The sequence below is a fragment of the Calonectris borealis genome, chromosome 6 (genome assembly GCF_964195595.1).
Source record: "Calonectris borealis chromosome 6, bCalBor7.hap1.2, whole genome shotgun sequence".
NCBI lineage: Eukaryota > Metazoa > Chordata > Aves > Procellariiformes > Procellariidae > Calonectris > Calonectris borealis.
In genome coordinates this window covers 19,595,273-19,621,736 of record NC_134317.1, presented here as the reverse complement: position 1 = coordinate 19,621,736, position 26,464 = coordinate 19,595,273, and the positions used below count along the sequence as shown (strand labels likewise).

At 36.9% G+C, this 26,464-nt stretch overlaps 1 protein-coding gene across 2 annotated transcripts in view; it reads right to left on the bottom strand.

The window, feature by feature from the left end:
• The window catches only part of SLC4A10 (solute carrier family 4 member 10), a 126,902-nt gene that overhangs the window by 83,893 nt on the left and 16,545 nt on the right, over positions 1–26,464 (bottom strand). For both annotated transcript variants that reach the window (XM_075153090.1, XM_075153091.1), the window contains exons 2-3: positions 15,908–15,989; positions 3,176–3,322 (exon numbers count right to left, since the gene is read on the bottom strand). In XM_075153090.1, the coding sequence (XP_075009191.1) occupies positions 3,176–3,322; positions 15,908–15,989 (229 nt within the window). The remainder of the gene's footprint in view (positions 1–3,175; positions 3,323–15,907; positions 15,990–26,464) is intronic.

Genomic DNA, 26,464 nt, shown 5'->3' with positions numbered 1-26,464 from the left:
GGTACAGCTTTCCCAGCCAGGATTCAAAGGAATTACCAGGAAGCTTCCAGCCACGAGCATTACATTGAATACAGGTGTTTTCTAGCCGTGTTGACACCAAGAAAACTGTTCCAGAAACTGTTTTTCACTGGATAGGAACCAGGTGGCACTTGTCCACTCTGAGTGGGGCCTGCACAGCCCCACAGCACTGTGTGCACTGCGCAGCTCCCTGAAGCAGTGATAGCAGAGCAAGATCTGCACCTAATGGTACTTCACAGATGAAGTTATAAATTATACAGTTATAAATTATGACAAAAAATAATGCTTCATCCCATGCTTGGTTAACTGAGCAGTCTGGAGCACTTCATGTCTGAATATTTCAGGCCTTTACTCGTTCCAGCATCTCTATTATTCAGTTGTTGCATCTTTGGCTTTTATTATACCTCCTTTCATACTTCACTGCTTCAAAACACTGCTAATTTATTCTTTTGTGTCATAAAAATCCTAATGTATTTTTCCGACTTATTTCAAAGCACTGTTTTCTATTAGCTGGTCTCAAAGTGCTTATTTTCTCTATCTTTCTTCTTGCACCTGCTTGTTGAAATGTTTTTTCCTTTCTCCCCTCCCCCCCAGTTCCCAAGAATACGGCCTCCTACTATTCAGCAGAAATGCGTTAAAAGGGGTGTACAATGAGAGGGAGCTAAGCATTTCTGTGTGTTCAGTTAAATCAGATGATTCATAAATTACGGGACTATTTTGGATCTGCTCTCTTAGGTAGCACAGTCCCTCATATTAAGTTATGCATTAAAAGTAGGAAGTACATTTGTCTTCCTTGCAACTTCCTTCAGCCTCTGGGTACTGTTAGAACCTTGTGGTCATGGGGAATGAGAGCTAAGAAGCGTTATTGAGGTTTCCTGGATTTAGATTTAGTGCAGGAAGTATCTGTTGCTCCCTCTGTGTAAATAAAACATAGAAAAACTATGCTTATATTCTCTCTAAAGGCAATGCTTCCCCCCAGGCAGCACAACAACCTGCCTGAAACTCCTGTAAGGAAAATCCATAGTAAATCCATAGATTAAGGCCTGCATAATTTTGTCTGCCTGCTCTGACTGTGCTTACCCCCTCCATCACTGTATAATTTTCAGATTTGCTTTTATAAGGCAAATCCCTTTCACTGTTGTCTATGGGATGCCACATTTCTGCCTGGATGGGCAGATGTCAAAGCTCAGTCAAAGTCTGGTTCTCTGGCCAAACTTCCAGCAGTCAGATAGCAAAGGGGAAAAATCCTCAAATTTTACTCCTTAGATATTATTTCAGGGCGGAAAAATTGGATATTTTCAGATTTTTCTGAATGTCTGGTAGTTCTGCCTTTGGCTCCTTTTGAATCATTATCACCCAAGCATTTTGAAGAGAATCTTCAGCATTCTGGACCCAGAGAAGACTTGCGTGTTTCTGGCCTATATCTTGTCTGTCCTGGGCTTTATAAAAGTAGTAATTTATGTGACATGACCTACACACCCTTTAATTGGTAGTTATAAGTGAAAATGTTTAAGTTTACAAGTGAAAATGTGACTTACAAAAGTGCAGTCCTGCACTCATTTCAAACAAGTACAGCTATAGACAAGTGCTGTGAACACCAACTTAAAAATGCACAAAACTATCTTTTTCGTATCACTGCTCTTCCACTCTTGGAGCTCTCTTGAACACAGGCTGATTTTCACTTAACACAGAATTGTGTTGAACAGTGCATTTTATTGTATGCACAACTGTCAAAGACTATTAAGGACAGATTCAGCCAGTTAATTTCTTTTTTTTTTTTTTTTTTTTTTTAACTTTTGACATTAGGAAGGACACAAGCCTAGGCCTCCAGAAGTTGAAAGAACAGAGCTAAGTTCTCAGCCAAAATGTGTCACATAACTGGCACTTAAATAAAACCAGATGACTCAACAGAAGACATTGCTTCGTTGTTTAAGATATCTCACTTCTTGGCTAATGTAACTTTCAATTGTTTCTTTTTAATCTGACATTATATGTATATATGCATATTCTTTTTTAAAAATATTTTAATAATTTATGAACTTCGTTGTTTTCCAAGAAACCGGTTTCAATATAGTATTGGGTCTTCGTACATTTGAAATACATTCCAGACAGAACCACCACAGCCAATTTTTTCTTCACTGTTCAGTCTTCAAAACATAACTCATATCTACTAAGTTTTAAAAAGTCTTAACTTTGTTTCATTCTCAGTATAATTCATTGTGAAAGATTTGAGTATCTCAAGTTCTTTACAGTATACTTATCAGCACTTACAATCTACTTGCTCCAAATCTTTCTACACACGTAATACAAACTTCAGATTAAAAGAAAGTCTCGTAATTACTATTCTGTAACCTGAAATTACATTGGCACATTTCCCTAATGATTTAAAAACATTCTTCTGTTGCACACTGACAAATTGTTTTCTGTACATGCTTCCATTATATTTTCAACACTTACTATAGCCTTGGACATTTCAGCACATGCGCGTTTTATTTTTGAACAGCAAATAACATCCTCATGTGTTTTGAAACAAAGCTTGACTAATTTATTCATTACTACCTTTTTCTGTTCTCTGTAATGTTTTTTAATTTAAAATTTTGAGAATTTTAGGAGTTTTGTATCAGGTTCATTTATTGAAAGGTATTTTTTCCTGTTTGCTCTCAAGTCCTCAGTTATCAGACTCATCTCACAAGTGTCACGTAAGGAAAAAGGCAAACACAAGCTGGATCGCAGTTCATTATCTGATAAAACACTGCTGCTTCAGTAACATCAACATTATTACAAAACTAATTGTAAAGGACCACAACTCCTCTATGTTACATTTTAGGGGCAAGTACTCCAGAGCCTTCACTGAGGGCAGCTCGTGTCAGAAAGCATTTATTCCCTCTCAGTGGTGATGGCAGTCTACCTTTATGAGAACACCCATGGAAAGTTTTCTACAGCGGTAGAAATTATGAGATTGCTCATGTATTGACTGCCACTGGCTGCTGCCCTTCATCAGAGAAACAAACCTTGGCTCTCCAGCAGAGACTGGAGAGGCTCTGGTGGGTTCTCCAAAACCCTGCTAATCGTGTCCAATCCATAACAGGACAGAGCATGCATAATCATACTGATGTTTATTATTAAAAGGTCTATGCAAAAATAAAATTTATCTTACCAAAAGGAGGAGACTCTCTCCCATCTTCTAATCCTGAATCTCGCTCTCTGTCTCTCTTTCTGTGTTTATGTCCACGGTGCCTATGGCGTCGGTGACTTTTTCTTCCACCCAGGGGCACGTGAACACCAATGAACAATGTTCGATGGCCTACAGGTAAAAAAAAGTTATCTTTTAAAAAAGGGCTGTGACAACATAATAACAATATTAATAACTATAATGCGTTAATGGTATAATAATTATTATAATTGTGTAATTATATAATATTGATTATTCTAATGGTAATAGTCATAACATCATTGATTACGATAATGATGATGTAGCGTCACTGATACACAATCCCATGATACAGGACAAAACACCTGTATTGAAGTCCTTATGATGCAGCGCCAGATTTTTTTTTTTTCCTTCAGATTTGCATCTCTGTGTGTGAACTTTCATTAAAGCCAGACAGGTGTTCTGTAAAATGTCTTCCAAAACAGTAACATGAAGAGACACATGGATCTCTTTGCATTGAACATTTGGTAAAGTTGCTGTTTGCTTTGTGTGTAGAGGAACTTTACAAAACGCATTGCTATTTATGAGCCAAACCTTGACAGAATTGTTGTGGGAAAGTCACTGAAGGGAAAAGGAAAAAAAAAAAAAAGAAGAGACCGAAAAAACAATAAAACACTACGGAAGCTAGACTGCAAAAGCCCTATACAACTTTATGTGCTCACATCATAAATACATTGCTGGTAACTTAGTGTGCTTTCATTTCTTCTATTTTATTTTTTAAAATACATAATAAGGTACACATTGTAAGGCCTGCCACCACCTTTGAGCCTGAGGAATTTTATGTGGCTGATCAAACCCAAAAGATTTAGCTCTCTTAGCTATGTGGGCTAACAGGATCCGAGCACAGTAAAGCGTTTAGAAGGGGGAGAGCACAGGGGAAATGTGCAGAAAGTACCACAAAACAGAACAAATGGGAAAGCCATCATGACTCACTACAAGCAGGTCTCCCACATTTACTCAGCAGAAAGACACAGTGCAGATTACTCATCTCAAATAACATTTATTTTCTGCTTGAAATGAGCATAACACAGCTAGTGGATAATTGCTGCTTTGCTGTAATCATTCAGCAGTGTCGATCATCTGAAAAAGGTCAAGAACATTAAACTAAGGTAGCACGTGATCTCTAATCCCATGGAGACTGCAGCGGGGGCAGAAAACACAGCAAGGCAGCATTTGTCACAGTACATCAAAGAAATTCAAGGCTGACAGGAATTCTCTGCAGAGGCAGAGCTAAAAAAGCTGAAGAAAAGGCTCTGGACACCACACTAGTTACTTCCTCAACTTTGGTTCATGTCGAGCAGACTAGAAAGCAGCAGCATCCATTTTTGGGAGACTGTTCTTGTAGAGTCAGGAGATTTTTCTGAAGCAAAGGCCACAAGTTGAAAATTATTTCTTTTAATTTGTTTTTTAGATACCTCTTTCTTCTTGCTTATTACATTTAACCCAAGAAACGATTTAAAGAGAACTGCTGTCTTTGGTGTATTTCAGATGTGTTGCAATCAGTAGTGCATGAAACACGGAAAAATGTATTCCATAAAAAGAATTCATTAAAAAGATACTGAAGGACAGCAGTAATGTAGTAACTCAACACTTCCTTGTCCCCTTCCTTGGGTAGAAAAAAAACCAAAACAACGTTTAGAAAGGAATTGGGTTACCCTTCCTAAGACTTTAATCATTTCCAGAGGTGCAAATAGATTGCTTTTTTAATTTAGTAATTTAATACATTCCTGCTGCTTTGTGATAGAAGTGGACATGCTTATCCTAGTTTTGTGCCACTTCAATGTTCAGGTTGTACTTGCATCAGGAAATGAAGATTCAGGTTCACACTTCAATTAATTTCCAGGGCTGAATCCAGGACTTGAGTCCAGACTGTTCTTTATTCAATAAACTGGGAAAGAGGCCCTAAAATGCCAGAACATTCATGTGTGTCTGAATACAACAATTTTCCCCACACAGATAGAATCAGTTCACACTGAAAAGAAAATAGGAACCTGAAAACTGAAATAGATAACCAGGAAAAAGCAAAATGGATTTTATTCCTTCTGTGTGAACCTACTGAGGCCGACAGAGTTCTACCAAGGCATGATTTCAATAAACAGAGAGAGGAATCTAGGTACTTGTAACGAGATTTAGGCAAATAAGAGGAAAAAATAGAAATTGACAGGGGAAAAGGAATAGTTTTCTATAGAAAAATGATAGAGCAAAAAGCAAAAGTAAAAAATCTGAATAAAGAGTTAAGAAGTTCTGGTTTATTAAAAGAGCACAACTGCGGAGCAAAAAAAGACCAGCTGGGAACAAATGAAAAATTAATGAATTCTAAATTGCTGGCAAAATGACAGTGAATGATAGAAGCAGGGGGAAAAAAAAGAGGAAAGATAAAAGAAATCCAGTGAGTAAAATGATCTTACTTCAGGTAACCTTTTGATAGTAAAGATTATCAACTACTGCCCAGAATGTAAGGTACTTTTTCCTGTACAAGTTGACTGAGACGTTACTAAAGAAGAGTTTCCAGTGAGCTCTGTAAATTTCCCAAGCGAGAATGCTCTCTCCGGGAGAGAGCAGGGCAGAAACACCTTGCTTTCTCTGACAGACAGTTTCTTGCTGCCTTATTCTTGAGAGGAGCATCCACACCTGTTCCAATGAAGTTCTTCAACAGATTTTTTTTTTCTCCCTTAAAGACTTACATTATTTGAACGTGAGAATAATTTGAAGATGAGAATAAACAAGAACTCTGCTTAATATGAAACTTCTAACAGAAATACCAAATGAACCTTTAAGCCACAATTCTAAACCAAGTATTTTGCCAAAATAACATTTTTCCAGAAATTTTTCAGTTCAAGAGGACCTAAAGAGGATTTGCTTTTATTCCCATTGCCATAAGCAAGTCCCAAGAACCAGCTAGACTCTGTCATTTTAACGTTGTGCACAAAAGCAGTTATTAGAAGATTTCTGACCCAGCATCACACGCATAGAGGTTGTGGATAGCTCCTTAATATCACTGACATGAATGGTAAAATTCCAAGTGACACCAACAGAAGCACATTTCCTCCCCAAAAATGCAAAAAAATCACAGACATTTTTATACCTTCACCACCTAAATTTACTATGTTAAACTGACTAAATTTTCCAAATAAAGAACATCTATAATTTCAATTTGGCTGAAGTCAATTGCAGGATATCCAGTAGGATTCAGATTTGTTCTTTATAGTTTATAACTAATTGTATAAGGGCATTTCTTTCATCTATCTTTAAGAACTTTTTTGTGTGTTTTATTATTTACTTCATCAGGATGCCATCTAAAAATGCCTGAATATTGCTTAAATATTGTAAAATAATACTGCTCTGCTGTATGTTTGCACAGCGCCTGGCTCAATTAGATCATCATTTCTCATTCTTTTGGCAAGGCTACAAAAGCACTGAAGTATGGGAAATAGTAACAACTGTAAGTTACACCAGGGTACATACTGTCAACATCAGGTACAACCTAACAACCATTCTCACACAGAACTTACACACGGTTTTAAGAGCATAACAAACAGTGGATTTATAACTCTTTAAAGTCAAGTCTTCAGAAATACCATGCTGGGCATCACTTTTGGACAGTTCTATTACCTGCACTGTGCACCATGTGCTGTAGAGTCCCATCACCTAAGAAAGGGCTAAAGTTGTTAGTCAAAAATCTACAAATGGATTAACGTTTTACATTTTGTTCCATGTTTACAAAACAGTTTTTTTCAATTGTATTTTTCCAATGGTTGCGTTTTCTTGCAAAAAATGTTAACGGCTGAAGCGGTCAATTACAGTTTATTTTATTATTACTATATTTAGTCAGTTAGTTTAGTTTGCTTGTCCCCTCTTCTGAAGAGCCATCCTGTAATGGGAAAAATCATACTTAAAACATTTCTTTATTCTGTACCTCTCAGCCAAGGACTATGGTGGATACGTTGTAAGATATTTTGTGCATGCCTACACAGATAGCCACATGTAATCAGGTCCATGAAACGTATGCACATAATCAGGTCCATGAAACGTACACAGATAAAATGCACTCAGGTACACACATGCAGACTTGTGGTTCTGGACATACTTAAGAGTTTGGCCTGTTGTCCTTTCTCGGAAAAAAATGTACATATAATAGATTAAAAACGATTTCTCCTGCTAATTCTTAGTTCAAAATAAATGAAAGAATTTCTACGCTGAGAGAGGTTTATTCCTCTCCATGGTTTATGTTAGATTTAATTTATGTTATAATTTTAAAAATCGGAATTAATTTAGATATCAGTGAGCCATAGGATTTATTTGATCTTCCTGAGCTTTTTCAACTAACCTTACATTAACATCAATGGAGTTTTATCATGGAAAGACTATGATTTTGTTCCTGCAAAAACACACGCTGAACTAAAATGTTGCTTTATTCCAGATGCGCTGCTAGGAAAGCTAAACATAAGCACATGCATAAATATTTTCAGTATTAGGATTTAGGAGCGGATTGTTTTTAAAAACTGAACCTCTGAGAAAATACATTCATATACAAAGATTATTTACAATCTGAAAGCTTATTAAAGAAATGCAATACACTGAATTGATCTGCCCTGCAATGTCACCTTTATACAATGCTACAAGTCTACTGTTAAACTGTATAAATATTACTTTTAAAAAACGACTATTCTTAATCAAATTGCACATAGCTGGCGAACAAAACCCAGAATAGTTAGTTCACATCTATGCATTTACACCGTAAGAGGCTTTGGCCCCTTGTGGTTTATCTTTGAAGCATTAAAACTTTAATGTAAAACTTTGAAGTAAACTTTAAAACTTTGAAGTAAAAATATTTTAGGGATTAAAGAAATAAGGACCCTTGTTATAAAGTGTTCTTTTTAATTTTTACAGGATTACATTAATAAATCCAAATTATATTACAAAAGATTTAAAAGGGATCCTGTTAATTGTATTTAATTTTCAGAGAGATAAAAGTGTATATAAGCATAGGTAAAAATCAGGATTTCCCCTAAACTTTTGAAGTGTATTGTGCTGTAAATATTTCCACTTTATGAAGGTATGAATTCTTTGCCCTAGAAAAGACAGATATGAAATATACATTATTAATATGAATACATCTTGCAGAGATGTTTATCAGAACAAAATTTAAGTAGATGGGTTGTTTGGGGTTACTGTATTCCAAAGAAGAAATTCTTCTTACACCTAAATTTTATTTTAAAAACCCAATAGCAAATTAACCATCTAAAAAGGCAACCTCAGAAAAGCAAATATTTTCTGCATAGCCCTTGAAAATGACAGATGTAAAATCTAAAAATGTTTTTCAGAACCTGGCATTTTGGGTCTTGTCCTAGCTATTCATTAAATAAATGGAAAGGAAAAGAAATGTAGCAGGATTTCTAAAGCTTTGAAAACATATATCCCATTATAATTTATGGTGCTTGACGACTTGACTTAGGAACTTCTGGAAATCCCATTACAATTGTCTGAATGTATGTGACATTGCAAGGGAAAATGAAGATGTAGAGAAAGGAACTGTAAATGTTTCCCTTGATGTAGAGAAATTAAGATCTTTTTAATGGAACACTAAGAGTACAGACATTTTTGCCCCAGTGCCTCCCATTCTCCTTCCAAACACAATTTTAACGCAGAAAACACACACCCATTTGTAGGAAGAACACACATATGAAGCACGTTCACGTCCCCACTTCCCCATCAGTAGAGGCTCCACAGGCTTCCATGTTACACCAGGCACGTGAGACTCAAGCAGGTACTTTAAGAGCACCTTAGTGAACCAGCCAAGTTGGTGCCTATTGCATAAAAAGTGACTGTCCTGGATCTGAACATCCGTGAGCGCCAGATGCTCGTGGTACATCTGCCTGTGCTGCCTTCCACCCGAATGATCCAAATCTGCCTTAGGCACCTGCTGAGACCAAGGCTTTCAGATCCCCGCTCATGGGCATGATGACAGGGGCAGATAAGGGAGCAGATGGGTCTTGAAACATCTCCAGAAAGAGCAAAGGCAGCCTTCTGTGACCTACTAAAGAAACACACTGCAAAGTCAAGATGCCTTGAGAGAGAATATTTTGCCAGTGATTCGAGCCAAGTCTCAAATGACTGCTGACCTCAGCAGGACTGGAGGGGTTTCTCCCTCCTCTGGAAAACACTCAGTGCCTTGAAGCCTCTTTTATGTATTGCCAGCTAGAGCTGAACCAAATGCAATTTTCCATCCTCTCAAAAATGAACAGTGAGAGAAAACCAGCAGTCCATGTAGAGTTAAAAAAATTGCCTTTTTCCTTATAGGAGAAAAAGTGATTATGGTGAATTGTGTAGGAGTAGAGAGTACATGACTCATGATTCGTTATTGTAGTGCAGCAGAGAGGCAGAGCTAAAGAGAAAGCAGAAAGGACAAAAGCAATGCTTCCTAAACCAACAGTTTACATTGCTGTTTGTGGTTATGGTTTGCTCAAGGGACATTTTTCACCTTTTTGCCATACTATAATTTGGAGGAACTGGCAAGAAAGCCTTCACAAATTTTTTAGATCATACACGTAACTTAGGTTCTAAGGTAAAGTACAACAGAAATTATATAGAAAAAAATTAAAACAATATCCCTGGCCCAAGAAAGCATTAAGGACATATTGAATATGGAGGATAAGAGCATCTCACTGAAGTCATTAAAGTTAAGGACCTTTTAAAGGGCCCTGATCAATCACGGCCCTCCCAACAAATCTCTCCTTTTAACAAAACATTGTTCCAAGTTGTGGCTGGGCTAAAAAGTCTTTCTGACTGCACTTATGTTCATTCTCCATTTCCCTACATTGCTCCAGAGGAGTCCAGGGGTGGTGTGTGCACAGTCCTATCACAAGATCAGGTCTCAAACCTTGCCAGACCATAAAAAAAAAAGTCAGCAGACACAGAATGTAAAAGGACCCTCTCAGACACACACACACACACTTTCCACTGATGGAAAGTGAAGCCGTGATTATCGGAGGGAAGAATCTGACCTATATTTCTAAATTAGCAACAAGCGAAAAAAATGCAAATCAGTACTAGCACAACTGTATGTTAAAAACTGAATGTTTCTGTCTTCTGATGCTGCAATTTTGCAGCTTTCACCAACAATGGCAAGTTGGTTTATGCCAATTTCATTTATCAGAATTTCACAAGGTCAAATATTTGGAAATATTAGTCCCCACAAATATTGAAAAGGTTTCTTGTCAGTGAAGCTCAGAGCAAAGTCAAACTTCAAAACCCAAAGCTTATGATCAACAAAAAACTGTGGCATTTAGCCAACACTATGTGATAACTTGTTTGCTTTCATTATTTCATTATTCTTCATGTGAACTTTCAAAGAGATTTTGTGAAGATCTCCTGCAGAGTTATTCATCATCAATCTTCAAGGTGAACCACCTTCCCACAAACGTGGGAACACCTGGGAAGGGGCAAGAGACCCATATGAAGGGACCAAACCAGGTGACTGCCAAGGCAAGAGTGCAAGCACAGGTCAGGAGAAAAGTGAGATCCAAGAAATATTGAGAGAGGTAGGAAAAAGGAGACAAAACTAGATGAGAGGCACTACAGAAAGATGTGCTTAGAAATGACAAATGGAACAAGCTAGAGCATGTAATACCTGGTAGGCACAAAATGAAAGAATTCTGTGCTTGTAAAGCCAAAATGGTTCTTTTTAAGAGACCTTTTTGCAGAGACCTACAGCTATACAACCACATCTGACATTACAGGCGTAGACTAACCCAAACCTCTCTCCAACTCCTTACTTCCACAGCTTATATTCCACCCCTCTAAGTCTAACGAACATTGCCGCAAGAAGCATGAGGTAGGTCAGAGTGAACATCAGGAGGAACAGGGCACCTAAGGGGAAGCAGAGGCAAGGAAGCTTGGACCAGGAGATCTGTACAGGGTAACAAATTATTTGCAATAGGCTGTAGCATCCTGGCAGCCAAAGGGAGGGGAGACCTTGGTCGATGTTGCTGCCTGGTCAACAGAATTAGCAGCTGACTTACTTCTACGTGGGGGCAAGGCTGAATCAAGGCCAGCAGGTTAGTAAGATTTATGTTTTTTAAGTCCTGTGAGCTGCTAGGTCCTATTAATTTTCAGGTAAATAATGTCAGTGGCAGACAGGTCCACTATTACGTTATTCCTATAAAAAATGTCCAGTCTCTGAGAATAAAAGCCTACTTCAATTTCTGGAGCCACTCAAATTTTTACTAAATAATATATGGAGATTAGAGTTCAATCACAATGAGTTTTTCATATATTAACCTTAACTGTATATAATCAAAATTTCATGAAAATAATTTTTAAATTACTGTCACAAGCTAGAACAAATCTAAAAAGAAATAATAACTAAAATGACCATTTTTAAAAGAGAATAATTAAATACTCTGGGATTTCTCTATTTTTGGTCAGCAGGACATCTACTACCAAAATTAATCTTCATGCAGGTTGTTAAATACAAAACATCTCTACAAGCACACTAACATTTCAAATTAATTTTTGGTTTATTAAGTTTAAATCCTCAGCTTCTGCATCATATTCAGTGTTGTATTAGTGATGTTTATTTCCTAATTTAGCTTGAAGTCTTTTGTGACTTTCAGTAATCAGTCCACGTAATCTAAATTCTGTCAAAAGCGTCAGAACGCATATTCTGATGTACAGTGATTTATATACTGGATACAGTGTTTTATGTGTCCTGAGAGACATGAAAGACGGCAAACTTGATTTCCCATGAGACAAATTTTTCCCCTACCACTTAGACAGATAAAATGTATGAAACATAAAAAGCTTAAGCAAAATCTTGACTTCTCTGAATCAAGGTTCATTTTGCGATTTCCACCAACAGAGACAGAATTCATCCCTGATTCATGCCTGGACCTCCACCTAACAATTCCATCTCCGGCCATCTCCCTGTTGAAGCTGCTTCTCAAACCAGGCCACAGTAATACCCACAGCAGTTCTGAAATCCTGCCACAAAAATCCAGGATCTGCAGCTGACCACCTCTAGCAAGGACAGCCATGGTCTCAGCTGATATGGTGGGCATAAGCAAAAGATGTTAGTCAGAGTGCACTTAGTGCCAATCCTTTTGCATATCTATATAGTCCAAAGGTCTCAGCACATGATCTGAGAGAATCTGGGATCTCCAGACACATACAGATCAATCTAAATATTTTTAATCTATGAGAAAAAAAGTAGATATATCCATTTTGTCAGAAAACTGTTACTACTGAACATGCATTGAAGCAATGGCAGACAGCCAGAGACAACAACAGGGAGTAAGCTGTCTGAGTCCAACTGTTTGTTGATGTGCACATCTGTTTATGAAAACTTGCCTACTTGCTCCCAGTACAGGTACATGTACAACCTGTCCTTTTGCAATTAGGTACTTTAGTATCCAGAATCAGTGCCCAATTCTCATTTAGGAATTCCACCACTGATAAAAAGAAAAGCATATTTATTTCGGTAGGAATTTTGTCTGTACACACACTGAAAGATAACATGCAAAATATGTGATTGTAACCAGGGGAGATAGGCTTCTTGTTCTTCTTTTAGAAATGCTTTCTCTGTCCCTTCATTAATGCAACAGTCAGACAAACGACCGGCATTAGTGACTGATCTTGACCTTACAACTCAGGAAAAATGAATTATGTGGAAAAACCATTCATGCTGAAAATCTGAATGCCAAAGCTCTGCAAACAATCCACCTCTGAAGCACCTACGAAGCTTAAGTAAAAAGATACAATTTGAAGTACATATTGCAAGTATCATTACTGGCACTAAGACGAGCACCACATCTCTTCTGTTCCCGTAAGTACTGCAGTTCCCGTCCTATCTCCCCAAATTTTTACTATACTGTTCAGGGAAAGAAAACAGTGATCTAGAGAGACTGAGGCAGAATTCTGGTCTTGTGGATGTTTTTCCAGGCAGCATTAATCACCATGATATTTTCATGCTTCCAGCAAGATATGTACTTGCAATATATTTGCACAATGGCTGCCCCAAAATATGTAAATACAAGTATTTGCTGGGCCAAGAAATTTCAGATGGAAATTTTAGGACGCATTTAAATCAGTATTTCTGACATTTGAATGCTGACAGTCTAAAATTTAAAAAATGGCAAAATACTTCCAATTTAAGATTTAATCAGAAAAAATTGAATACTGATTTTCAGATTTAAACAACCTTTCGTTCTTCATATGAATTGCAAGTTTTGAAATGTTGCTGATATGGTGCTATTGAAACCGAAACCCTGTCAAAACTAGTCTTTGCTAGAATATTCGGTAACTAGCTATTTACATTTTTAAAACATAAACCCAATTAAATGTCTGTCAAAGAGCTAATTACATAATACATGTTAAATAATTATATGATTTTTACTAAGCTATGCAATTAGCACCTGATTATATAATTTCATATTTTATAGTTGCTATGTCGTTAGGAAAAAGGTAAGTTTTCAGCAAAACTCAACACCATGTACATTGGATAAGAATAAGACAGTGACATTTGTGAGTCACACCCACTGTTTCCAGATGGAAAAGTGCCTAGATGTGCTGCGAAACAAATGGACACACTATTAACAGCAAGCAATTGAATATTAAAATTTACAATCTCTTCAAATCTTTTTATGTCACTCGGTATTTCTGGATGCAGTGATTATATATTTAAAGACACACTGATCTGATCTTAGAGTGGACATGAAATTTATCTGAGAAAGCTAACTGCATTATGAAGGATTCTACATTGAATAATTGTTTTGTCAGAACATTATGAAGCAGTGATTTTAAAGAAAAGCAGACTCATTGGCTAACTACAGATTTTTTCAATGTGCTGAACAATTTAAATTGATGGAAAGATTGGGGGGTGTCACTGTCATGTTCTGATTTCTATTAATAACAGCCTAGGAGCAGATTTTTCAAATAATATTTTCAGAGATATTTCACAGGAGCAACTCTACACATATAAGATGGTGGGGAAAAATAGTAAATAAATACAGTTTTTAAATTACATACTTGTTCAAATTTTGAGATGAGGCTTTAGGTTCTATGTAGTTACATGTGGAACATCATAGTAATTCTGACTGCCTTAACACTTGAATCTACCCATGTGACTGAGCTTAAAGATGTCATTCTCCAGAAAGTTGTCTGTTTTTAAAATGCCACCTTACCATAATCAGTAAAATGACTCAGCAAAAGGACATTTTTTTCAGTAGGCTCATTCCACAAAAAACTCTGTGAGTCAGTATCATGGAGAAGGGAAGGCAGGGAGCCCCCGTTCTTCTATCAGATGTTTCTCTAAGGGCACCAGATACAATAGTTTCACTTTGTCCAAGGATGTGATCAAGGGACTGGAGACTAGAGAAGACTAAGCGCGAGATTCAAAAAAGGGGGTTGTATGCCTAAGTCCAAAATTGTCATTGCCAGCCACTTACCCCTGGAGACACCAAAACCCTAAATGCCACCCTAGAAACATCTTACCTGAGATCTACCATTGCATGTGCTTAGACTTGCCCCAGACTGAGCAGAGAGCTATCTACCTCATACATGCTACATTGCGTGACATTTTACATCCTTCTGTGAGAGGCTACCTCATACAGACTAACACAGCCAGGCCCCTTTCAAGATGCAGCCATGTCAGCTTTTTGAGGCACTGCTGAGGGAAGCAGTACAGGGAGTTGCTGTCTATCATGTTGACACTCACACGAAATCATCAATATGGCCATCATGCAGCAGAGAATGCAAAACTCATACAGCCAGAGAGAAAAGGGGAAAAAAAATGATGATGAACAGGCATTTAGAAAGCTCAGGTTCATACACAGATGAAGATACCTCTCTTTAGATCTGAGGCAGGTAACTTTTCAGATGTAGGATGTTGAAATACACCCCAGATCTTAGTATTTCTTTTTGGCTAGTTCCTGTAGCTCCATATGACAAAGACAAGAACCTTCCATGTCCTACCACAAGAAGCTAACAATTAAGATCAGCAAGTTCCAGTCTCAGGGATGGGATATCAAATGTGCAACAGAAATTCAGTTTCATCCAATAATTATGACTTGGGGGGGATCACGCACCTCAATACAAGAGTGTAAGTACAGTAGTAACCGTGTTAAATTTGGGATGCACTAAACAAACTGAAATGCGACTCTCGGAGACCATCAGAATTATTAGGCCAATATCATAAGACAATTCTCACAACTTCTCACTTTCTTCTACATGGTGATGTTAGGTGGTTTCTGCAGTGTATATTATCAAGTATCTGTCCAATCTGTGACACTCCAGAATGCTTTTGTTCAGCTGAAGATGTGGCTAGGCAACTACATGAGGACTGTAAAGCAAGTGTAGAAGCAATTATAAGTACTAAATCATCAGTCCTGCTTGCATTTGGAAACTTAAAGATAGAAAGACTTTATCTGAAGTCATACATGCATGTTTACAGGATTTGATAATAGATCACTGAAAACTAGCAAACTCCTTCCACCATCATCTGTATCTGAGCACCGCTGTGAGAAACGAGTAATATTTCTCTTTTTAAAATAAATTATGAGATTCTACTCTCTTGTTCACTTTTGCATCCCTGCTCAAATCAGTAAGTTTACACATTGGAATTGCATTTCAGTACTTTCAGAAGAAAGAGACAACGTAACGCACAGAAAAATAATCTCTCACCTTCTAGATCTTCCTTTTCAAAATGCGTTTTGAGAATGGAGCGAGTTCCACCTCTATCCACAACAGCCTCTTCATCATTTCTCTGCAAAACAGAAAAAAGGACAGGTAAATTGCTTCTCATTTGGAAACTACTGGCAAGATTGTATAGCACTATGAAACAAAGACGCTTTCAATATTTATCTATTTACTCTTCCTACTCAGGAACAAAAAAGTTTTTAAGAATTTAATTTTCCTTATTAAAATCTATTCCTTATGCATCAGTTTTTACTGAGGTATGATTACAGCTAACTTTGACATGAAGAAGCTCTCCTGTTAAAACCTGCAAGATTATGAGTAAACACTGGTTATTGGTAACTAAGAAAAACATGAGTCAATAGGACAATGAAAGAGATGAGAGAAGAAATGCCTGGTTGAGGCAGCTTTATTCTTGTACTCTTGAAGGAAGGGATTGCACATGTATTTTTGTCTTTAGACCAGGACTCTGACCTACATGCAGAATTCCCAAATTATTAGCACTAACACTCCTTACACTTTGGCAAAACTAGAGAATGATACTCGTGACAATAAGATAAGAAAGAAAACTTTAACACCATGAAAACAACTGGCTTCACTTACTGGTGAATCGCAAAGCTTTTGCTTTTCTTTACAAACACCAAGCTGTAATTACAATAAAGGCAGATAGCACACACTAATAGCAGAAAACAGAAAAGTTATTCTTCCTCAGTAACATATAGTTCATGTTTAACTTTATACTCTAGTCATGCATGCATTTTAACTGTATTCTCTACTGCACTGTAAATGTACTGTGTGATGTATTAGCGTAAAAAAGCTACAGAAATTAGGGATTTTGGCCACTTCTGACATGAAAAAAAATCACATTACCCTAAGTAGAGAAATCTTTTGGGAGTTCAGCAACAGGGCACTGGATGCTGTGCTAAAACAATATTGGCTTCACCATGAGTTTGACATCACCAATTGTAAAAAAACCAGTTGCTAAATACAGCCTACATTTCACAACGTGATTTAGAGTGATTTCCAGTAAATGATGATGAAGAAAAAAGGACGAATTATACAAAACCATCAAATAATATATCATGAATATATATTTACTTGTCATTAGTTGAACGGTTTTAGTAAGTGATATTAGTACTAGAACTGCTTGATTTCAATACATAAAATCGATATCTTAACGGAAGTCTGAAGCAAGGGGATTTGAATACAAGCGTTACATGCTAAATATATATCTATATATAGAATGTAATAGAATATAACAAGAAATTAAACTACATAAGCACCTCTCCTTAAAGAGCAGATGCCTCAGGCAAAAAGATTCACATCTAGAGCTGGATGTTGCGCATTCTGGGTATAAGTTTTTGTTTCAGGCTCCTCTCTTTTAAAAATAGCTGTCATCATGCTGTAACTATCTTATATAGAAAAATTCTAGGAACGTGTCAGCACCAAGCATCTGGGCTGTTAAAAGAAAGAGAGACTGAGTGTGTTACAGTGTCTTTATTAGAGCTTTCCCACAGATAATAGTATGTAACTAAAATCTGACAATGAGAAAAGGCCTATTGAAACTGTTGTCTCTTAATAATTTAGAATTAGCTAATAATCTATTAAGATATACCAGGGCAGTATAATTTCGCACAAACCATTTGATCATCTTAGGTAAAATGAATCCATTATTTTAAGCAGTTAGACATAACTGGGCATGTTTGTCATGCTGGTGTGATGCCATGCCTCTGGGTGAATGGTTAGGCAGGATGCCAAAGGCCAAGTATTACAGCCACATCAGAAGTAGTGCTACTCTAGCATAAGACGCAGCCATCAGTATTTTACTGATCCTGAAAAGGCCTCACAGAAGCAATGTTAGGGGAAATTCTACAGTGGGGAAAATATTAACTTGCTGGACAGTTTAAACCCTTTACAGATCTTCTGTAAATACAAATTAATTCATTAATATTTATCAAAATATGCTCATACACTTTGACTTCTCCTTTCCCATGTGTTCAATTTTCAGCTTCTGGCAATCTTTTTCTTCCCTGCCTCCTCTTCCTGTAACGTCACAGCAAGTCTCAGCTTTGCCTCATTCTCAGAAGTGGGTTTATTCCATTAATATTACAGGGAAAAACAGCTTAATTGGGAGTATTGTGTTGTTGCCAATTCACTTGTCAAACTCTGAGCAAAGTCCAATTAAACAGGCCTTGCACTGTACACTTTCACTTCCCAGGGAGCGGTATGAAAGCCACCTTGCATTTACCAGTACAAGAGTCACAGTGCATTTAGTCTAGAAATGATTTCTGTGATTCCTGTACTGCCTCCTTGGAGGAGGGGAGAACAGAGGGAAGGGCTCGCTAGTAGTTTAGTGCAATTAGGTCTTAAACTCATTTGGAGGTAAGCACTATCGCAATACAGGTAAAAATAGTGGCAGATCCGCTCCACCTTCCCATGATGACTAGAGACTAAAAACTTCATTTCAGTTGGTAATGCTCTGCTTTTTATTAGCATGTCAGGAAAACTATGAAATTATTATTTTTAAGTGTTGCAATAAATGAGAGTTTGAAACTGAAAGTATAAGGCAAGACTAACCATAAGACAGTCATGGAAGACAGAATTCATGCTCTGGATGACTTTTAACGTACCAAGCAGCCACCAACCTCCACACTAACATCCTCGAAGCCATGAATCCACTGCAGTTTTGCCCATCAGTTTCAGCAGGATCAGAATACGGCATGAAAACTAAATGTTTTTCACAGCCATGCCATTTTTATGTCAGAATTCTACCGCTTCTTCCTTTCACCCCATCTGAAGGTGATGAAGGTCAGAAATTTTACATAGTGCACAAATCTGCTAGGACTGAGGTATTCAAACCATAGTGACATACTGCAGCAGTCTGCAAACAAATGTGTGGACACACTGACCAGGTACGAGTCCTTGGAACTGTCCATTATTGCAATGAGTTGCTTGCTGAGTCCAGTGAACACTGTGGTATACTGCTTAAAGCATGAGAGAGGGATCCAGGAAGTCCCCGAGCGCTAATCCTGGATCTGCCACTGACTTGCTGTGTGGCCTTGGGAAAGTCACTTAATCTCTGTGCCTCAGCTTCCCCATCTGTAAAATAGGGATAATAATACTTACTTATCTACCCTCCTCACCGGGCTGTTCTGTGCCGTAATTAATATTCACACAGCATTTCAGAACTGTAAAGCACTACAGAAGTGCCGAGTCATTCGATTTAGGAAAGTGCGCAGTTTACCCATATGAAGAGAATGATAGGAAACAACAGATTGATAAAAATAAACATTTAGGCATAAAATGTTTTTTTTTACATCAAACCAACTTGTATTAATACCTTGCAACAGTTTTACAGTGCACACCTTTGACAACTTAACTGGACAAAGTTTAGATAAAAATAAATATACTGGGCTCGCTTACTGTTGGCCTAATTCAACAGCAATGCTACAGAAGCCAGTGGAATTACATTTCTGTGAAGCTGTAATCAGAGCGCAATAAACTTGTCATATATTTATAAACAATGTAACATTTCTCTCTCTTTTTAATTATATTTGTTAATATTTTATGTTTATATAGTTATCACACGATGGTTTACCTAAAATGTAGGCACAAAACTATTTCCCTAAAGCAATAAATATCAGCAAATGCACAGCAGAAGAAATAATGTATCTGGGATAAAAGAGTAAGAAAAAGCTGAGGCTTTCACATGGAAACCACAAGCTCCTTAGAGACCAGGGCTCAGCAACTCTATTCAGTCCAGGATTTCACCTCTTACATTTTCCAAATGAATGCTGGAATGACCTTCACCACACAGCAGCATCTGCTGCACATATTTCACAGGAAAAATCTATTTTAATGAGAGAGTCTTATGAATACAGTTGTTACTATTTTTGTCTCTTCGTACTAGAAGTTTAAACACAGTGGCGAGTATAGAAAAGCAGACAGTAGAGTCTGCATCCTTCACAGTGCAACCACACGTTAGAACATTGAAACATGTATTTGAAGTTGAACAAAATTAAAAGGAAATAAACCGCCTTCAAAGACATTTGGCTTCTACTTTTTGGTATGCAGTCATGAAGGAAGAAGGTCACCATGAGTGCTAGGAGTACTGATTTTCAAGCCTTAGATCAACAACCTGCTTATCAGAGTATAAAGTGAGCCTGCAGCTGTTGCCAGGAGTTGTAAGTGTATTGGTTAGAAGGAATAAAAAGGCCATAGTTTAAAAACCGAAAATAAATGTCTAAAGTGCCCCTTCCACCCATGTATTGATAGAATACTCACTACCCAGAATATTCCAAAGCTAGATAAATGACCTCCTGGAAAGCTTCCCAAATTGACCCTCTTTAGCTATGATACAGCCCTAACTGCCATTCATAACGTGTTGCAAAGAGGTTGATCCTTAAACCTGTCACCTCCCAGAACTGTGCGCTGCCCTTCCACACCTCAGATCAATTTCGTTAATGGAGAAATTGCACATTTAGGAAAGCTGAGAAACTTCATTTTATGACAGCTGTTTTCGGCTGTTTTTAGTTATAGCTTTTATATAAACTGTCTATGCTTTCATCATGTGGTAGATGATTGGGTGGAAAGAAGAGGAAAGTAACTCCTTTCAAAGGCAGATCCGTACAAAGACACATGACACACAATTTAAAATACATATGTGCTAACATAGACACATGCACTTGTAGAACTTCCGTGTATTTCTGGATGATGGAATTAGGACATATTCCTAATATTCTGGATGACAAGAAGGTAGATTAAAATGTAGGTGACAATACACAGATTTGAAGTTATCTACACATTTATTATATGTATTTACTGAAAAAGGAAAAACAATACATGATCTTAAAAGACACTGTTGCATATATCATAAAAGCTACCTGAATATTCCACAAACATTAACTGAAAATCATCTGTGCTGATCGCTACAATAAATGAAATAATAGTATAACAATAAATGTACATTAGGAAATTGTTAGGACAACAGGAAATTACTAACGAGTTGCAATGTCTCACCGTCCTTCCCTTAGTAGGTACTCTGCTCCACTAGTATGATATTTGATGCTAATATATTTTGAACAGACAAGTCAAAATGGGTAACACTAAAATTTTCATTTTACAGGGAAAATCTAGAAATTATTTCTTTTCTTAATCCTTCTTTCTATCTAATTTTCTTCATACTTGGCTACTTTTATTTTCTGTCTCTGGTATTTGGTCAGTGTTTTCAATAAATTGGATGATTGCTTTTCTTTGAAATACAACACAAAAATCAGCTACAAAGAGTATTAATATTCCAGAAATTTTTTCAGGGTTTTTAAACCTTCAGGTAAAATCCTTTCCCTTTTTAATTACATTCTGAATACACCCACAGCACAAATCGCAACATAACCAGAAAGAATCCTTTTTCAGCATCTTCCTTTCTGTAAAATATATAGCAGAGCAGAGCCATTTTGATTTTTTCCGCACTAGAAATTATGCATATGACACACCTGCTGACTTGTAAGGAAAATAATCATGGTATTAATTACTTCTCCATATAAGCCACTTATTGATGATTAGACAACCTGCATAATTCTCAAATGCCATCTGGAACTAAGGAATGCCTGTCAGCATAAAACAGTATATACTGCATTCCTCTAAACAATAGAAAGCTGTAACATAAAATTATTTTAGTTATTTTATATTATCAATAATTACTTAAAAGATGGAGCTCTGTACTATATTCATTTCAGTTCATATATTTTATCATAAAGTTAGTGGTATAGACCTTGTGTATTCACCTTTCAAATGGTCTGTAATGAAATTCTAGACATTTATCCAGACATCACATACATACTGTGATTGCCTTCTCAGTCTGAAGATATTCCAGCATTATCACTTTGTGTTGTATTTATTTCACAGACCCATTACACGACATTTGTATTTTTAAGATCATTTTGGTTAAGTTCGGCTTGACATTTCATTAAGATGGCATTATTAAAGATATAAAAAAGTGAGTTATTTGAACTCAGGAGCTGCCAAGAGCACATTGGAAATATCTTGTAAAGACAATTAACCTAAATGGCTAAAAAGCTGTTATATGTCGATGGATGCATCCCTGTTGTAGGAGGCAAATCACTGGTGACTGCCATGTTCAGCCTTGTCCTTTAAACTGTCCTTGAGCAGACACAGTCACACAAAACTGATTTAATGCACAACATGTATGCCCACAAGTTAGATGCTACAATTCTTTTATCTTTCCAAAGACAAGCAAAGGGGAAAAAAAATGCTTTTTGAATATTATTGTGTTTAGTAATCTTTTGAGATGGAAAATACAGTGAATTTTATCTTTCTGATTAAATATAATTGCTTTTCCATTCCACTAGCTACACTGTATCATCCTTTCCCTCCTCTATCCACCTATCAAGGAAGACCCATCAAAACACATTTATAATGCAATAAGGTCTGTTATGTCAGATCTGAAGAATTGTTTTTAAAAGCGTCCCTTCAATTGTACTGCTTTTGTGGCAGCTTTCTGCAGTAATCACTACTAGTTAACATAAAACACATATTCCTTTTGGTCAGCTCTACTCCACATAGTTCAGGCTATGCAACAAAGTAGAAAGCAATTAGTTTTCATTCCAGATTTGCATCTTCCCCAGGGCTGCATGTCATATGCCTAAAAGCATGCTCCTCTGTCTCTTTTTCCCTCTTCTCTCTTTTTATAGCAAAAGCCAAGATACTGTTTAGCATGACTTAATAAAGAAATACCATCTTCTGCAATGCTGCTAAAAATTGCACTAATCAGCACTGCCTCCAAAGAAGTGATTTGCTACTGACCTGAGACTAATAATGCAATTCCTGTAACATATAAACATAGATAATCATTGCAGACATTAAATCTAAGCACATACTATTGATATAAATTTAATGAGACGAAACACAAGCAGAAAATGCACACACGAATAAAATAAAGCAGTTTTACAGACAAGTAAATGCTCACTAATACATGTAATTTCTGTGTTTATCTACACTGAAGCATCCTGTGCTGGTTACATACCATTATGCACAAACAGCCACCATGAACTGATACATAAATGAATGCATAATCACTAAAATATTTCCTTATCATTTGATAAGGAATCTTCTTTCTTAGAATAGCCATTTTAGGTAGAAACAATACATTTCTTACATTTGCAAGGCAAATATGTTACTTTATATATTCTTCATACACCTATCCAACTGAAGACAAGATTTTTATTTAAAGAAGATAAAACAGAAAATCAAGGCAAAATAGTAACTTAATTTGTTGCAGTACCTAGACGCCCCACTTTCTTTGCCTGCACTCTCCCACCAGAAAAGGACTCTGTTGTACTAATAGCTGCAGCAACAAAACAGAGAGGGAAGGGGGAAAACAAACAAACAAACAAAAAAACCCCCACAACGTTCCACTCAAAAGGCTTGATAAACCTGTTGAGGCATTGGATATAATAATGAAATAATGAACTATTAAACTCTTTCTGGATTCTGGTACCTGTTTTAAGGACCTGCATTTAACTGCAGCTGTGCTTGCCCTATTTTGCATGCCTCAGAGTAAAATTATCAGGAATGCTTAAATGACATAAGCGCCTTACAAAACCTGAACAAGGCACTTAGGTTACTGTGTTCCTTTGAACATTTTCAGTCATGTTAAGTTTCTCATAACTTCTTCCCTTCCTTCCTATCATATCACATCTACTGGATTTGTAAGCTAATCTTTATTCAATTGCTAGTCTCAGCCAGACCTCTGAATAAATAAAAGACAGTGTTCCTTGCTGCTAGTTAAGGGATGTAGAAGTTGGGTCACATCTGTATGACTGAGATTTTATTCCCTTTGCTTCATATTTTTCTTTACTACACTGTCAAATACTTAAAAGTTATGGAGGCAAGACAGCACACATTTCAAGCAGAGGCATGGTTATTTTTTCCTCTGTGGTTATTATTCGAATGTCTTACATCATCCTAGTGCAGTCCTATTAGCTGAAATCCTCTTTTCTCACTTCATAGCGATGGCTATGTCAACTATTACGGAGAAGTCCAACAGCATGAAGATGGATGTGAAGACTTTATCCAAAGCCCAAATGAGATTTACTTTTAGCTTGTCTGCATTCTCTCTTGGCCCAATGCCAGCTGAGGACAGATCCAGGACAACAGTATTATTTAGGTGTAGCTAGAAGTTAAACATGTTGAGTTTAGCCCACTACGCAATAGGATATTAGCTGCTGGGCAGCAAACAGAAAAAAGTAAATTATGCTAATTGCTAGTTTCTTAATCAGCAGTAGGATATATTTGATTAAGTCGGATATACTTCCCATCTCAAAGGATCTGCTTTCACCCTCAGAAAAGATGACATGTTTTCAGATTTCTCTACCTAGAAATAGGGTCAGGGAGAAGAATCATAGAAGACAGTCTTCTTGCAGCAGCTACTCATGTGGAACTAGCAAGTGCAAAGAAGAAAAGAGGTCATGACCAACTTATCAGAACCTGTTTTAACAGCAGCTACAATACAGGAGAGGGGACTTTTTCCTCTTCCTTTACAGTCACAAAAATTATGTAGTCTGGAGTCTGCATCTCTTGCATACAAATGTATGCCAACCATAGTTCAAAACATCACTTTTTTTTTTGACATTGCAAGCCAGCATGATCAATAATAAACTAACTCCCTCCCACCGATATAATGTTCAGTGATTCTTCTGTTTCTCAGACCTACCCACAATTTTCAGTTATATTTAATAAACACTCTCTACAAGCACAATCCAAGGATTAATCAAGGCAGCAGGGAGGATGTTCCAGGACAGAGATATTCTAAACTCAGATTAATTCCATAAAACTTTTGGCACTTAACTGAAGTTGCCTTAACTAGAGACGACATCACCATCAACTTTTGTAATAGTCAATGCAAAGAGATGGGCACTTCCACAGGATAAGCAAGATCTTAGGTAGACTGACTGTCACTGAAGATGAGCTGAACATTGTTGAGACTTAGGAGAGGCCAATTAGGACTATCTAAAGAGAGAGGATAGTAAACTAGATGGACTGTTAGTTTGATTGAGTGTGATCATTCCCACGTAGCCAAACTCATCACTAACCTTCCCAATAAGTTTGCCAACACCAGTAATGTTATTGTTCTACTTGCAGTGAAGGTAGCCTGACTGAACCAAGTCTAGTGTTAAAAAATAGTATGGCCCTTTTGTAATCCATTGTCAGGAATAAATTAACTTAGAATACCACACAATTTTCTGTTGCATGCCCAAAGATTAAATTGGATTCTTTGTGGTCCTTCAGAGTTGTCTTCTATATGATCTATTATCCTGCAGAAGAGAAAAGAAGAAGATTGTGTTTGGTTTGTTTGGATTTTTTAAACTGAAACTTGTAAATAACTTCCTAGAAGACAACTGACAAGTCTTTCTTGGCCAAAATGTATAAATGCAAACGTAGCGTTTAGTCTGAAGACTTCCCAAATCATCTATATCTTCAGGGAGTAACTTCAGCAGAAAATCCAGAATGGATGACCCAGTACTTCTCATCTCCAAAGACTTAGGTTGATCTACATGATTTTGTTGTCATGAGTGACTTTGTTATCAAGGCAATTGTAATTGATGTGATTGAAAAAAACAGATTTGTATCACCCAGAAACATTCTGCTGCATGCAAATGAACAGTTACCCTAATGAAAATGAAGAGACCTTTTGCATTGTCTATATAGTCACAGTATAAGACAAGAAAAACTCTCCATCTCATAATTAGACAATGACATTCTGATTATCTTTGCTCTCACTCTTTATCTGTCTCAGGTCACCAATAAGCCATGGTGACCAGGGAGGGCAATGCCAGAGAAAACAGTTAGGAGCCACTCTATTTACAAAGAGGATAAAAAATAATTATGTCCTCCAAGCCACTGATGATATGATCTGCTATCTGAAAGTTCAGGTAGTCTAATTAATTCACACAGGGATTAAGAAAAGCAGTAAACAGTGCAGAAGCGGGGGGGGGGGGCGGGAAGGAAAGGCAGAAAAGAAATAAGTAAGATAATGAAACTAATAATGTGTTCTGAGAAATAACAGGGCAAATAAACAGATTTCAGATACCAAGTTACTTGTGCATCACTTCTGCCCAGAGAATGAAATACTGCACTGTAAAGATAATTTTCATATCAAAGACTCACTCAAAATACATCGGGAAAGTGATCATGACAGTGGACTAGATAACAAGGGATTTGTATAGTTTAAAAGTCTAGACAGCACAAGCGCACAAGATATACACTCAGGAATTTGAAATGTGCTCCCAAAGAATCAAAGGTAAATATGAATTATAAATAGTAGTCCAACCGGTCTTCCTACCTCTCAAAGATTTAAGAATTAGACTTGTACAAATTGCTTGCCTGCTGTAATCTGGAAGCTTTAAACATCATCACTTCCATGACCTTGTTGTTCTAGACTAGTCAAGATATTTGACAATAAAAACAAGCCAGAAGTTAGAAACAACTGATGAGACTTTAACAGTGTGCTTTATATTGAAATTACAA